The sequence below is a fragment of the Podarcis muralis genome, chromosome 15 (assembly GCF_964188315.1).
Source record: "Podarcis muralis chromosome 15, rPodMur119.hap1.1, whole genome shotgun sequence".
Lineage (NCBI taxonomy): Eukaryota > Metazoa > Chordata > Lepidosauria > Squamata > Lacertidae > Podarcis > Podarcis muralis.
In genome coordinates this window covers 23,234,254-23,249,743 of record NC_135669.1, presented here as the reverse complement: position 1 = coordinate 23,249,743, position 15,490 = coordinate 23,234,254, and the positions used below count along the sequence as shown (strand labels likewise).

The window sequence follows — 15,490 nt, the reverse complement described above, 5'->3', positions numbered from 1 at the left end:
GCTTCTCTCTGACTACGCACAACTTCTCAGAGGATCAGAGTCAAAGTCAACAAGGACGAGGGGGTGGGGGAGAGAATTATCTCACAGACTTAAAAGCATGCCCAGCAAGCACAGCCTTGTAAGACTAAATTAAAGGTTGGAAATGGGAGGGAAACAAAGAAACAGAAATTGTTACTAAATCAACCTGGTTTTTTGAAAGTTCACAGCTGTGTACTACAAAGTGTAATAATTATTTCTTCTTCTTTTTTTCCGGCCATACAAAAATAACATATTGCAACTCAAAAGTGCAGATATATATATATATATACTGTATATTGTTTTAAAATAAACAGTTGACTGTGTTTTTTCTCCTTTTTTATCAAATAAAATATTTACACCATTTTGGTTTCCAGAGTCAGAAACGCTCTTCATGCTATCACCATGGGGACATCGTCTGAAAAGCCTGTGATCATCGGCGCTTCATCGTCCTCGTCTCCTGGGAATGAAACACATCCGTTTCAGAAAGAAATCGGAAAACTGGGAGATTACACCAAAGGTCGCCCAGCCTAACACTCGGTCAATGTGAGGAATCCTCTGCTTCAGGATCCCAGGAGAGCTGGCCAACATGGTCCTTTGCTTTCCGAACCTGCCTGTTCAACAGTTGTACCAACGGGAAAGTCCTCCTAATGTTTAATCCAACATTTCCCATTGCAGATGTTTTGGCCTCTCTGGGCTGTATCCAACGTTCTCTGACCAGCGGCATGAGAGCTCTAGTGCAATTTCTTAGTCGCTTTATCTTGCCCAAGGCAATCCATAGCAACTTACAATCAATATTGTTTATTAATCATTATTAATATTTATCAAATTTCTATACTGAGGATCATCTGAGGATCGCAGAGCAGTGTACAATATAAAAACACAAAAATATGTAGCATAGTAACAAAAATAATACCCCCCAATAATTTAAAGGAACATAGATTGTTTAAGGCCTGGGGTGAAATGGAATGTTTTTGCTTTCCATGGCACCTAAAGATATATAATGAAGGTGCCAGGTGAGTCTTCCTGGGGAGAGCATGGCAGAAGAGGGAAGCCACTGCAGATAAGGCCCAATTTTGTGTAGCCACCCTCCGGACTTTTTGTGGAGGAGGCACATGAAGGAGGGCCTCAGATAATAATTGCTGGGTCTGGGTTGGTTCATATGGGGAGAGGTGGTCCTTGAGGGCCCCGCTCAAACTGTAAATGCTGCAATGGAAATATACACAAAGGCTAATTACCAAAACACCCCCAACCTCTGTGGTAAAGGTAAAGGGACCCCTGACCATTAGGTCCAGTTGTGACTGACTCTGGGGTTGCGGCGCTCATCTCGCTTTATTGGCCAAGGGAGCCAGCTTCCGGGTCATGTGGCCAGCATGACTAAGCCACTTCTGGCGAATCGGAGCAGCGCACGGAAACGCCGTTTACCTTCCCGCCAGAGCAGTACCTATTTATCTACTTGCACTTTGATGTGCTTTCAAACTGCTAGGTTGGCAGGAGCAGGGACCGAGCAACGGGAGCTCACCCCGTTGCAGGGATTCGAACCACCGACCTTCTGATCGGCAAGTCCTAGGCTCTGTGGTTTAACCCACAGCGCCACCCGTGTCCCATTCAACCTCTGTAGCTTAATGCACTTGTTGCCCTCATGAGATTCCACCCATTTAAGTCCTCCCATCCAAGGCTTAGGAAAACAGCTTCACCCACCTAAATCATCGCCTGATGAGAATATTGCTGACCCCAGTCGGGAGCTGTAGTGGCTGTTTGCGAAGGCCGTGAAGCTATTCTGAAGTCTTCTGTGCCTCATGTACAAGGCAACAAACCCTATGCCCACTGTCACTAGCAAGAGGAATAACATCGGCACCACAATGGCAGCCACGTCTGTAGGCTTGCTCATGGTGGATGCAGCAGGATCCCTGCCTGCAGAAGGAGAAACAAAGAATGCGATTCAATTTGTTGGCTACCCAACACAAATACGAGCATCACATGTCTGCTCCCTGGGCATCTCACAAAGATAAACTGCTATAATACAGTATTAGTAAACAGAACTCTAACAACAGTATTAGGACATAGATTTCCAGTGAGATTGAGAAAATATCAGATCTGAAAAGCCTGGGGAACTGATTTGTAAGGCTTTGTAAAATGCATCAATGGAGTTTTAAGTACTCGGCTGGAATGAAAGCCATTGTTTGCAACCTGCATTTCATTTGTTTACACCATAATGTGAACCGAGACTTTGTATTTTCACAGAATGATGCAGGAGCTGTTTGATTTAATATTTGTATTCTGCTTTTCCAACAAATGTTGAGCTCACAACACTTTATAGTAGCATTATTTAAAAAAACACCAAACATTGCAATCATTATAATATCAAACACAATAGCATATAAATAAAGCAAACAAAGTCATCAGAACAACTGCAATAAAGTCATATTATGCTACTATAAAGTTCCACATACTGCTATGATTATGAAAAGCTGGAAGGCTAAAACCCTGGGCAAGGCCAGTTGAAGGCAGGTGTCCTTCTATCCTGATAATCATTTGGCTGGAAGCAGTGATGTGGTGGTCCAGGGTTAAGGACCTGTTACTATTTTGGCAGCAGGGTCTCTCTCTCCAGCATCCTAGAACCACCAAATTAACATGGAAGGAGGTGAGTCAGTCACTGAGGAACGGCTCCTAGGGTCACTCTTGAGAAGGCATATGGGAAGACAACCAAGGAGGAGTTGTTCCGTATGCTCTAAAGCTAAGCAATTAGGGACTCTGAAAACTCAAGGTGCTTCAGTTTCAAGAGAATAGGGTGCAAGCCCTGTAATGTACATTGGCAGCTCACAGAAAACACAACTTAAGTCGCTCTGAAAGAAGACACCGGAGTACTCGAGATAAATTGCCCATAAACATTAACAGAAGATGATAGATCTAGCTGAAGGGCATTGATAGCCGCAACGTTCCAGGCTTCCAAACGTTAACATGCTGAGTGTTGAAAAGAAAATAGACGGAAGCAGAAGTGAATCAGAGGGGGAGATCTTTTCCTTACCGCTTCCCACTTCATTGTAAAGTAGCGTTGCAGGCTCCCCGCACACCTGCCCGCTGTAAAGACACCTTGCTTGCACCGTGAAGGAGTAATTATGCCCCATCTTCAGGTTGGAGACTTTGAAGACGTTCTCCGTGGTATTGCCCAGGTACGATGTGCTATTTGTCACGCTGTCGAACATGTGTATTTCATACCCCTGAAATTAAGCACAAAACACACAAAAAACAAGGTCATTTGGTTCTGGATTGAAATATTGGGTTGTGTCCAAATCAGTTTTACCCAGAGCAGGTCCACTGAAATGAATGGACCTAATCATAATCATAATCATAATAATCATAATAATCATAATAATCATAATAATCATAATAATCATAATAATCATAATGACCCCCTCCTTCTGTAATCCTCATAGAACTCTAGCCCAATGGTTGCCATTAATTTGACTCTGAATTGATTTTAGAATGAATTGAGCTGCCTTGCCCCGAATCCGGGCTCAGAGCAGCTAACAACAGTAAAAAATAACACAGTTTACATAAAATCACAATCAATTAATTGAAATACATTCTAAAATCAATTCATTCTAAAATCAATTCAGAGTCAAATTAATGGCAACCATTGGGCTAGAGTTCTATGAGGATTTCAGAAGGAGGGGGTCAGACTGTGCCTTGGCCAAAGGCCTGGTGGAACAGCTCTGTCTTGCAGGCCCTGCAGAAAGATGTCAAGTCCCGCAGGGCCCTAGTCTCTTGTGACAGAGCATTCCACCAGATCGGGGCCAAGGCCAAAAAAGCCCTGGCTCTGGTTGAGGCCAGCCTAACCTTCCTGTGACCCGGGATCTCCAAGATGTCTTCCCAATGCTGCATGTTGCTGCCGGTTACTGGGAGGGGAGAGGGGCACGGCAGCAGAGAGCCTGGAGTGGGTGCAGATGGGGTGGTTCTGTTGCTCTGCCTGCACAGCGCTGAGCTCCCTGCTGCCTTTCCCTCTTGGGAACTGGCAGTAATGTGCAGCACAGGGTAACCAGCAATGCAGCCGCAACCTGGGCTACCCTACCGCCAGCTCACTACTCTAATCGAAGGACTGTCGCTAGTGCAATAGAAAAACACAGGCTACAGCTTGCTGGCGTATTTTAGTCAGGAAAAAACATCCAGAGCTGAGGGCAAGGCAGCTCAATTCATTCTAAAATCAATTCAGAGTCAAATTAATGGCAACCATTGGGCTAGAGTTCTATGAGGATTACAGAAGGAGGGGGTCAGTTTCCTTGAATGGCATTGGACAAATTTTCATGGAGGATACAGCTATCAGTGGCTACTAGCCAGGGTGGCTATGATCTGGCTCCATAGTTGAAGGAAGGCATGCTTCTGAATACCAGTTTCTGGAAGCCACAGGAAGGGAAAGGGCTCTTGTGCTCAGGTCCTGCTTGCAACAGGTTGGCCACTGCAAGAACAGAATGCTGGACTAGAAGGGCCCTTGACCTGATCCTGGAGGAGAACTCGACTGCCAGTTCCCTTGATAGAGCCTTAGAACGTTTTGGACTTGGCTTGGGGAAAACACCTTTTTGTATTTTCTCGCAGGCTTTGCAATCTTCTGTCCATTTTTAAAAATCCTGCTTTGTGCTCATCTCAATTTCGCTGTTTGCCGCTATACTGCTTTCACACAGTGAATGTCTTTACTTTTATCATTTTGTGTTTTTTTTTAGCTTTCCCTAAGCTGCCCTGGGGACTTGCAGAAGGGCAGGGTGTCAATCAAATCAAGAAAGAATGAGTGGTTAAAAAAAGCATGGCACTCCAAGTGTGGTTATAACTGCTAGCATGTAGAGTTACTATGCAGCAGCGGAAGTTAGCTCAGTTAAGTGAATCCTTGCTTGGAACACACCCTCAGTTGAAAGGTATTCAAACTGAGACATGGTGTAAAATAATAAAGCTTCTGTTTAATAAAGGAAGTACATTATTGATATGAAAGAGTTCTGCAGTGCTAGCTATCTAAGTTGGAGAAGCAAAGAAGCCATGCTTGCCCCTTTGTTCTCTATACACTGATATATCCAAGACGACCTCTCACCTCCAGCCCAGAGAAAGTGTGTGAGAAAGAGCAGTTGTAAGAGGAAGTTGTAAGCAGGATGCAACCTAAGACTTATCAGTCTAAACATCAAAGAGATAGAGAGAAGTCAGCATAGAGAAAAAGGTGCAGGGACAGTTTGGAAGCTGGTGATTCCTTTATCTGTCTCAGCCCATGGAAACCTCTCTCAGCAAGCTGAGCTGCTCCCTAACTTCCAATAGCAACTTACCCGGCTTTCACTAAAATGACTTTCTTTTAAGGCTAAACTTTTCCAAAACAACAAGATGTGGTCGTTTTCTGCTATAATCTTTAAGGCATCTGGTGCAGCCAGGGAAACTGCAAAGGAAGAAGGGAAACATATAGGTAAGTAGCAATCTGTCCACCAGTCTCGCTCAGTTCTTTGAAATGCCTATAGATAGAGAATGCAATATGCACTGGATTCCAATGCGATTGAGTTCAATGGGGCTTAAACACCTAGGTTTTGCTTTGCTTTTTTCTTTATTGAAAGATAAAAAGTACACAATTACAAGTGCACAGGAGTAAGACAAACCCAGGTTTGTGACAACAGGAATGGAGGCTTTGGCTGGGGAGGGAAACAAGGAAGTACGGTCCTCTTATTCAACTACTTTTTCTCGGACATTCCTTACCTGTGTTAAGTTTCAAACTGGCCTCTTTGCTCATGTTTCCCAGCTGGACGATGATATGGTACTTGCCACCGGGTTCCAGCTTCTTGATGGTATACTCCACGGTGCTGTTGCGAGTTTTCACCTTGTAGATCCGGTCTGTTTTCTTTATTAAATCTTTCACTGCTACAGCATACAACTGAAAGGAGGAGAATGGTGAGTTGCTCCTTCTCCCACAACACCCCACTTCTCCCGTTAAGTGTCTGAAATGCTAAAGGCAAGCTGAATCATCAAGAGGATTTGGCCTTTGGCAGCATCGCTAGCCTAGAATGTGATCTCTCCACCCAGCACTCTCCAAAGCCCATCTCTTAGAAAACTTTTGGTGGAACTGGGTGACATTTATTTAGCTTGTGTTCGATTTCTATCCTTTCCCAATATAATAATAATAAAATAACAACAGCAGCAGCAGCAATCTCACCATATCTTGGTCAGGAGAATCGTAAGGAGACTCCCACTTGATAACCGCAAAGGTTTTTGCCAGGTGCACAGAGTGAAGGTGCCGAGGGGGGAGGCGACTGTCAGGAATCATCTTCACAACGATGTAATCAGAAGGCGGCCCTTGGTATGGGGATATCACACGTACCTTAAGGAGGTCAGCAGTTGTTAGTCGGTTATACAGCTTTCTAGCATGTCCCCCGCCTCCTTTTATAACCCACAACTCAGCAGAGTAACCACAGCCGGTGGAGCCAATAAAGGTTACTCGACTCCGGGAAGGTTATTTCAAATCAGTGCTTCCCAAAACTTGGGTCTCCAGCTGTTTTTGGACCATGTCTCCCATCATCTCTAGCTAGCCGGACCAGTGGTCAGGGATTATGGGAACTGCTTTAAATGCAAGTCTCTGTATTTTGCTACAAGGCCATTTCAGCAAAATGGCTATGTTGAGCATGGAACTGCTCACAGAGCTTCCCATCCGCAGCATGTAACTTCTGCACTTAAGGATCTTGCTGCCTGTCTGAACCAAATCTGAGGTCTTCCTGTTAAGATACATTCACGAGGAATGTGTCAGAAATGAACATATTTCTGGAAACACGATTGAAAGCGAATCTGAATGGCTTTATGGCAAGGGCAGTCGACCTGGTACCCTCCTGGTGTTGCTGGGCTACACCCCACATCATCCCTGGCCATCAGCCATGCTGCTGGGACTGATACGAGTTAGGAGTTCAGCAGCTGGAGGGCACCAAGCTGGATAACACTTCCATACGATGGCAGCACTGAGTAGGGAGAACAAACATCTTTCAGACCATAAAGGGCACCGTAGCCAATCGAGTCTGCATGCAGAGGTGAAACAGCAACCCCCCCCCCCCACACACACACACAAAAGCAAAACGTTTGCTGGAAGAAATTCAGTTCAGCCTTAAAATCCAGCTGCTTGAAAAGCATTCTCACATAGGAAGGTTTTTATCTGACACTGAAAAAGTGATGACAATGGGCAGGAAATCCCACAACATGTGTGTCGGTGTCCCAACAGAGAAGACCCTGCTGTTCTTGTTTAGGGACTTTTACCTCACAAAAAGAAGGAACCTATTCAGAAGAGCCTCTTCCCAAGATACCAAAGGCATGCTTGTGCATACAGTGTATGTGGCACATGTTAAGAGTTGCCCATGCAAAAATATACAGGTGATCGGTCCCTATGAGCTTACACTAGAACACCTTAAATGGGTACAAGGCTGCTAGCCCTTAAGAGAATAAGCCGCAACCCTGAGAATATCACATTGCTCTTTGTGACGTCTATACCGCCTTGTGGTTCCGGCAGCTTCCTCAAAGTAGTAGAATAGGAGAACAGGAACTTGCCCTTATACAGAGTCTGCTCAGTGTTGTCCACACTGCCTGGCAAAACAGCATGCTAGGATTTCAGGCAGGGGATCTTCCTATCTGGAGATGTCAGGGATCAGAGTGGGAACCTTCTGCATGCCAAGCAGAAGCTCTGCCCTTGATCTATGGCCCTTCCCTAATCAGTTGCCCTCTTTTGATATTGAATTTATAAACAAAAGCCCAAGTTGCATTGGTTGGCAAGAGCGGGGAGGGGGAGAAGATGAACAATGCACTCCTTACCAGAAATAAGTACTGCTCATCTCTGTTGACAATGACTGTAATGTTGTGCAGTGTGGTGGTGGCATTGGTAGGATTCCTGTAGAGCTCCAGGAAAGATGTAGCATAAAATATGCCATATACCTGTAAAGGGGGGGGGGGAGAGATGCAAGCAAGAAAAGCATGTTGAACCTCTTTCCCCACCCTAAAGTCTTGCAAACAAATCCACTGAATTTTCCAATCCATTTAAAATAATAGTAATAATAATAATGTAGCCACCCACAGTTGCAGTGGTCTTCGTGGCAAACTGAATGAATGCCTGAAATTTAAAAAGGAATGAATTACAGTCATACCTTGGTTCTCGAATTTAATCCGTTCCGGGAGTCCATTCGACTCCTGAAACAGTTCAAGTTTCCAATTGGCTGCAGGAGCTTCCAGCAGCTTATCGGAAGCCACGAAGCTGCATCAGATGTTCAGCTTCCAAAAAACATTCACAAACCGGAACACTCACTTCTGGGTTTGCGGCGTTTGGGAGCCAATTTGTTCAACAACTAAGGCGTCCGACTACCAAGGTATGACTGTATATTCAAGAGTATAAAGGCTGTTCTGTCTGGTTGCCAGATATTAACTCTGGACCAAATGTGCATCCGAGTAAGTGGATTTAACACTAAAAAGATATTTACTGAACGCCTCATCTCTCACAGCCAATCTCTACAACTTGGAGTAAGTGGTGCATGGGAGACTTTGGTTCAAATCTCAGTTATAAAGCTCATTGGATGTCTCTGAGCAACTCACTAACTTAAGTACTACAAACCTGGAAATCCTATGTTCATCATTTGAGGCCCTCCTCCTAAGGAGGAGTGGAAGGTGGCAACATGAGAACGGGCCTTTTCAGTGGTGGCTCCCAAACCGTGCAACACTCTCCCCAGAAAGAGACACCTGGTGCCACTGCTACCAACTTTCAGGCACCAGACAAAGATGTTCCTGATTAGGTCTTAATTGGGGTCGTAGGGTATGATTATCCGCAAGCCTGTATTGATGTTCAACTTTAGTAAGGTTGGATTTCTCCTTTTTATGTTATTGCAAGATGAACACTTTTAGTTAAATTTCTTTTTTTATGCTGCGTTTTAAATTTTGTGCTTTGTACGCATTCATAATTGTTATTTGCTTTGATACGTTTTTTTTAAATAAGCAACAAATAAATGGCCTACCACACCAGCTCGGGATGGGATTTACACCCTGAAAATAGGAAAACAACAAGCTTGCCCCTTTTTGATGAAAAACCGTTGTCTTTAACAGCTGGGTTATGTGGCATCCTGAACACAGGATTCTGCTATCTGGGACCAACTGCAAAAATTACATGTGAATGGCAGGCAGACATTTAGAAAGAGGACAGGCTCTTCTGCTCTGTCGGGGGGCTCTTTCCACAAGATGAAAAAGAAAGGAACCCTTACCACATTCTTGGGGCCAGTCCAGTTGCACTCCACCGCTGTCTGATTCACAGCTTTAGCTTTCAGACTGGGAGGGGGCGGTCGTGTGCCGCTGGTCAACACGTGGGCAAAAGACAGAGGGCTGTCCCCCAGCTCCGTCTTGGCCCATGCAGAAATCTCGTACTGTGTCTGAGCAGTCAAGTTACTCACTGTGGAGGGTGGAGAAAACGATTGGGGCTAAGCAAGGATGTGGAGCACCCTCCCCAAATAAGGCTTGTCTAGGGCCGAGCCAAAAGAATCTCCCACTTTGGCAGCCCATTTCCAGGTTGCAAAGGGTTTTGCTTGCTTGCTTGCTTGTTTTAAAAAGGGGAAGCATTCTGAAGATTTTGCATCTGGCCCTGTGAAATTCACCTGATTTAGTGGTCATGTGGGCCCAGTAGCGGAAGGTTCAGGTAGGGTGGTGTTGCTCACCAGCTTTCTGAACGCTTAGCATTTCTGCTGTTCCCAGGTGAGTCGCCTGGGGAGAATCCAGAGGGCCAGCCCAAAATACTAGGGTGAAGTACAAGGCAGTGCCTCCACCTCTCCTGAACATTCCCTGTACAAGAAGTTCACTAGACTAGTAAATGAATCTCCCCCCCCCCCCCCCCCCGTTCATCCAATGCACCTGGGGTCATCAGCAAGCTTAGGTAGTGGGCAGCAAGCCATGTGACACACAGAGCAAGCATTGTTCTCCAACACCTTCTTGCCTGCAAGCACCACCCACTGCCTCAGGCTGACGCCTCACCCCTGTCCAACGATAGGACCGGCCCTGCTGATCAGTGGTAATCCTCCATTAGATGCTGCCAGATGAAATGAACATTCTGGTGAGGCTTACCAGTTTGTGCCGACTTTCCCCCATCAATGAGCAAGGATATTTTTTCTTGTCTGTGGGTGTCGAAAGTCCAGAAGATTTTCACAACATAACCGTTCACCTGTCAGGCGGCAGCAGAGAATGCATAGGACAAACAAGTAAGCAAGTGCATGTGTTTAAATGGCGAATTTGAAGTACCAAAAGCTCCTTGCAACTGACTGATCACTCCTATATATGTCAACTTGGCCAGTCATTCAGGAATGAGAATAATTATGCTATAATCTGCTGTGATTCTCCTCTCCATCTTTGGTTTTGAAAGGCAGCTCTCTAAGGAACTTGGTGCAACAGAAACATAATGGATCATTGTTAACTAAACTAAGACTGATTAAGTGCAAGGCAGAAATATACTCTATTATCTTTGCACCTCCCAAAAAAGCCTCTGTCAGATGAAATGGATACCAATACCAGGAATTTTATTATGTTTAAGATTCAGAGTTAGCGTAATTAAAACTTCTGTTTGCCTAGGAATTGCAAACCCCTAATGGCATCACGATTATGGTTTATTTGCCTCCCTCCGAACACCTGCTCCCAATCCATCACTGCATCACCTTAGAAAACCTTTCCAAAGCACAGCGTTTATATGTCAGTTCACAAAATGTTCTTTTGTGTGGTGTATTTGAGCTGGGCTTTTCAGCCACAAATTTTTATTACCTGAATGTTAGCTTCCATTTTGAGGGTGAAGCTTATGGAGTTTTCAGTGTAGCTATCAATATGGATCGTAGGTGGTGGGATAACTAAGGCAGAGAGGAAACAGAGAAAACTGGCATCAGCCACTAAACTGAAATTTGCAAAATTTCAATGGAAAATTCTCTTTTTGTGTTTTCAGCTTACTCTGCCAGTCCATCACAGTGAATGTATCTGGACACTAGTAATGAACCGGTAGATTGTGGCCCACAAGTAGGTTTCAACAGCCTTTAATAAACAACAACAACAACCCATTCCTTTTTAAATAATAGGGGCTGATGTATACGCTACAGTCCCCAAAACATGGATTGTAAAGTCTCACATTCCCACTCCCTCTTGCATGCAAAGTCAGTGCCAACCATGATTAGGTGTATGATTTGACTGTGCTAAATTAATTACAGTCAATCCTCTTAAACTAACAGTTGAAACCAAGTACCTGCACCCCTGAAGGGATGCTGGTGGCGCTGTGGGTTAAACCACAGAGCCTAGGACTTGCTGATCAGAAGGTCGGCGGTTTGAATCCCCGTGACGGGGTGAGCTCCTGTTGCTCAGTCCCTGCTCCTGCCAACCTAGCAGTTTGAAAGCATGTCAAAGTGCAAGTAGATAAATAGGTACCGCTCCTGCGGAAAGGTAAACGGTGTTTCCGTGCGTTGCTCTGGTTCGCCAGAAGCGGCTTCGGCATGCTGGCCACATGACCCGGAAACTGTACGCCGGCTCCCTCGGCCAATAAAGTGAGATGAGCGCCGCAACCCCAGAGTCGGTCACGACTGGACCTAATGGTCAGGGGTACCTTTACCTTTACCTGCACCCCTGATGCTATGGGGACTCCCACTCCCATCAGTCCCATGCAGAATGGCCAACAATCGGAGATTATGGATGTTGCAGTCCAGAAACAAGTTCCCCATCCCTGCTCTAGGGTTAGGATGGATGTTGCTACAGGCATCCCAAGTATGCTTGTGCTTGTGTGTGTGTGTGTGTGTGTGTGTAGGGGGGCATAATTTATAGGCAAGAGGGGATGAGCTGGTGGGAGGAAAAGGCCCATTCTCACAGTACCATTCCTGATCATTTAGCCCAGATTTCACCAATATTGTCGCTGGACTATAATATCCATCATCCTGATCATTTACCATGGTGGCTGGGGATGATGGGATTGTAGTCCGTTAACAGCTGGTGGGTTTTAAAAAAGTGTTGTTAGTAGGGAATGGTTAAGTTTGGGAAAAGGCATAGCTGTTTAATGTAGCAAGTGATTAATATTTACAATATGTGCAAGTCGTTAGCTACTATAGATGGATTTGTAATTGGCACACTGAACAGCCTAGAGAAGAGAGTGAGAGGAACATAATGAACGTCCCAAGGCTGCCAGTGAATATATTAATATTAAAATAACAAAATGTGAGACGGTTCAGACTCATTTATGGATTTAGGTTTTGGGTTTTTTGCTCTCTCTGGTCTGCTTCCTGGTGCGGCAAAACAAAACAAGAGGTAAAAGAAATTAATTAGTTAATAGTTTACCTTTGCCTTTTACGGTTCGTATGGATTTGGAATCACTCCAGTTTCCCACTCCACGGCTAGTTACCGCAGCAACCTTTTCAAATGAGAAGGCTAGTTAATATGCAAGAAGGCATGCTGTTTGACTTTTTAATGAAAACAAAGCAGGTTTACAGGCGACAGCTGATGGGGAAATGGTGTGTAAGTGCCTTGCTTCTGTTCCTCTGCCGACTTGGGAGCCTGAAAATGAGGTTCTGGGAAGCAAGAAGCCTCCAGGTGCCAGTAGTAGCCAGGGGTCCTGACGGCTGCTACAGCAAGGTCACTTCTCTAACCCTCACTCAGCATCATCGCCTCCTCCCACCTGCTCTCCATCCCTCTGGCAATGCCTGGTTTCACGCAGGACTCAGAGGAGCAAAAAGGAACAGAGAAGTTTCTGCTGCTGCCATCACAAACTGTCTCTGATGTTCAGGAGAGTTTCAAATGCAGTTTACTGAGCTGTGTTGGGGGACGCTTTTCAAAGAGTGGGGCACGCAGATCTTTTGTTATGCAGCTGTCAGGCACTCAAGACATATTTTGGGCAGGCTGGTGGTGCAAAGGGAGACCATGATGCCCACCTACCCCCTTCAGCAACATGTTGACCATGTTGAAGGAAGGCAGCAGGTGTAAGGAGAGGCTACAGCTCACTGCTAGAGCACCCACTTTACATGCAGAACATCCCATTGTTTAAACTCTGTTCTCCCAAGACAGGGCTGGGAAATACCGTATTTTTCGCTCTATAAGACGTACCCGGCCATAAGACGCACCTAGTTTTAGAGGAGGAGAACAAGAAAAAAATGTTCTCTCCCTCTCTGCTTAGCGCCTCTCCAGCAAAGCGGGAGGAGAAATGGAAGGGGCTCCGTTTCTCCTCCCGCTTCTCTGAAGGGGCGCTGCGCAGAGAGGGAGAGCTGCGCAGCGCCTCTCCAGCGAAGCGAAGGCAGGAGAGCAAGAGGGATTGATCCCTCTTGCTCTCCTGGCTTCAGGGATAGCCGCCTGAAGGCTCCTGAGTGCAGCGGGAGTGCTCCCGCTGTGCTCCGGATGCTTCTCATTGCTTTCGCTGAAGCCAGGAGAACAAGAGGGATCGATCGCTCAGGAGGCTTCAGGCGGCTATCCCTGAAGCCAGGAGAGCAAGAGGGAAGCTGCGCAGCCTGCATTCGCTCCATAAGCAGCACACACATTTCCAATTACTTTTTAGGAGGGGAAAAGTGTGTCTTATAGAGAGAAAAATATGGTACCTGTCTGGGTCCCACTGCTAGCCATGGATCTAGACCAAGGGTTACTGGGTACCTGTGACCCTCCAGATGTTGCTGGATGAAATGCATGCTCCAACGCCATCTGGAGGGTTGCAAGTTCTGCACACCAGAACTAGACGTGCCAATGGTCAGAACAGTGCAGCGCCAACACAGAATTACGCTCCACCCGTCAGCTGATGCCAGCTGCCCACTGAAATGACACCAGCTGATTGACAGGTAAACATAGTTTTGAAAATATAAGCTCCACAGGCCAAGCCTGGCCTGTGAGCTGAGTTTCCCTCCTACACACACACACACACACACAGCTTCACCAGATCAGAGCTACTCCTGAGCTCTGGGGCAACAACTATCAGGCCGCTGCCCTCTTCTGTGCAGCAGACCAGAAGCAGCCAACCTTTTGCAAACCAGAGAAACTATTATCGGCAACACACACACACCCCAGAATAGAAGTCCTATTTCAAGTCTCATTTGAACAGGGATACAGGGTGGTGCTGTTGTCCACACCACTGAGCCTAGGACTTGCCGATCAGAAGGTCGGCGGTTCGAATCCCCGTGACAGGGTGAGCTCCCATTGCTCGGTCCCTGCTCCTGCCAACCTAGCAGTTCGAAAGCACGTCAAAGTGCAAGTAGATAACCTCTCTGGCGGGAAGGTAAACGGCATTTCCATGTGCTGCTATGGTTTCATGGCTTAGTCATGCTGGCCACATGACCTAGAAAAACTGTCTGCGGACAAACACCAGCTCCCTTGGCCAGTAAAGCAAGATGAGTGCTGCAACCCCAGAGTCGTCTGCGACTGGACTTAACTGTCAGGGGTCCTTTACCTTTACTTTTTTACAGGTGGCGGAAGGAGAAGGGACCCTACCAGCACCAGCAAAACCTCTGTTGTTGCCTGTGCACCTGTGACTTTCACTGCTGACCTAGTGTGGAGAATACTGAGCTGAAAAGTCCAACAGCCTGCCTAGGTATAAAGGCCACTTCCCACCTACCTATGCAAGGGGCAAATCACTTTCAAGATATATACTCACTCTGACTGTATACAACATGTTGACCTGCAGGCTCTCTATCTCCGAGTAGTTGCTGGTGGCTCTCACAGACGACCATTCCTTGGAACCAGCTCTGTTGTATTCCACCTGGTATGGCAGAGAAGAGGGAGGAGCAGTCCTGGTTTGCAGCTATAGCAAAGCACCAGCAGACCCACTTCTTCAAGACTGGGTGTAAGCGAAACTTCCAGTCTGAGCTGCCTGGGCTGTTCTCCCCAACTCCCCACTAGCCAGTTCAGCCAGATCCAAAGAGGGCCAAATTACCTGATTATTGTTTTCCTACATGTATTGTTTTTAACTATGCTTTTATGTCTCAGTGCTGCTGCACACGGCCCCGGTATTTTATGATATAGAAAGTACAGAAATACTTTTGTGAGCACACACATTTCTCCAAGGCTCCCCCTCAGTACGGCATCAGTCCAGTTAATACTTACAACATATTCTCTGATCAGGCCGTGGGCATTCGCTGGTGGTGCCCACTGGCAAACCACAACGCCTTCAGCTTCTCTCTTCAGCAACAACTGAAGATGTTGGGGAGGGTCTGGCACTGGGGGGGGGGGAGGAGGAAAGGTGGGTGGGTATGATTAGTGACAAGGACAGAGCTGGCCTAAGACATTTTGCTGATTGCACAAGATTTCATTCCATGAATTCCCCTTCCATTCCATGAATATCCCATTGCACAGAAAGGATTTGTCATATACAGAATCTGGCCTATAAATGTTAACTAAGTAATACGTTTTACTGAAAGATAGTTTATTTTATGATGAATTTCCAATGTTACAATATCTCGACTCCACTCTTGGCAGCCTATTAATGCCAGTTTCTGGGAATCGAAAGTGGGGAAAGACG

At 46.0% G+C, this 15,490-nt stretch overlaps 1 protein-coding gene across 1 annotated transcript in view; it reads right to left on the bottom strand.

Annotated features, from left to right (window-relative positions):
- Nucleotides 1-285: 285 nt before the first annotated feature.
- SORL1 (sortilin related receptor 1) overlaps nucleotides 286-15,490 on the bottom strand; it is a 110,794-nt gene continuing 95,589 nt past the window's right edge. Inside the window, exons 36-48 of the mRNA XM_028707291.2 lie at nucleotides 15,076-15,188; nucleotides 14,627-14,731; nucleotides 12,337-12,409; nucleotides 10,792-10,874; nucleotides 10,105-10,201; nucleotides 9,255-9,439; nucleotides 7,825-7,944; nucleotides 6,191-6,355; nucleotides 5,737-5,911; nucleotides 5,319-5,425; nucleotides 3,044-3,236; nucleotides 1,717-1,929; nucleotides 286-475 (exon numbers count right to left, since the gene is read on the bottom strand). Of these exons, the coding sequence (XP_028563124.2) occupies nucleotides 408-475; nucleotides 1,717-1,929; nucleotides 3,044-3,236; nucleotides 5,319-5,425; nucleotides 5,737-5,911; nucleotides 6,191-6,355; nucleotides 7,825-7,944; nucleotides 9,255-9,439; nucleotides 10,105-10,201; nucleotides 10,792-10,874; nucleotides 12,337-12,409; nucleotides 14,627-14,731; nucleotides 15,076-15,188 (1,697 nt within the window). The 3' untranslated portion in view covers nucleotides 286-407. The remainder of the gene's footprint in view (nucleotides 476-1,716; nucleotides 1,930-3,043; nucleotides 3,237-5,318; nucleotides 5,426-5,736; nucleotides 5,912-6,190; nucleotides 6,356-7,824; nucleotides 7,945-9,254; nucleotides 9,440-10,104; nucleotides 10,202-10,791; nucleotides 10,875-12,336; nucleotides 12,410-14,626; nucleotides 14,732-15,075; nucleotides 15,189-15,490) is intronic.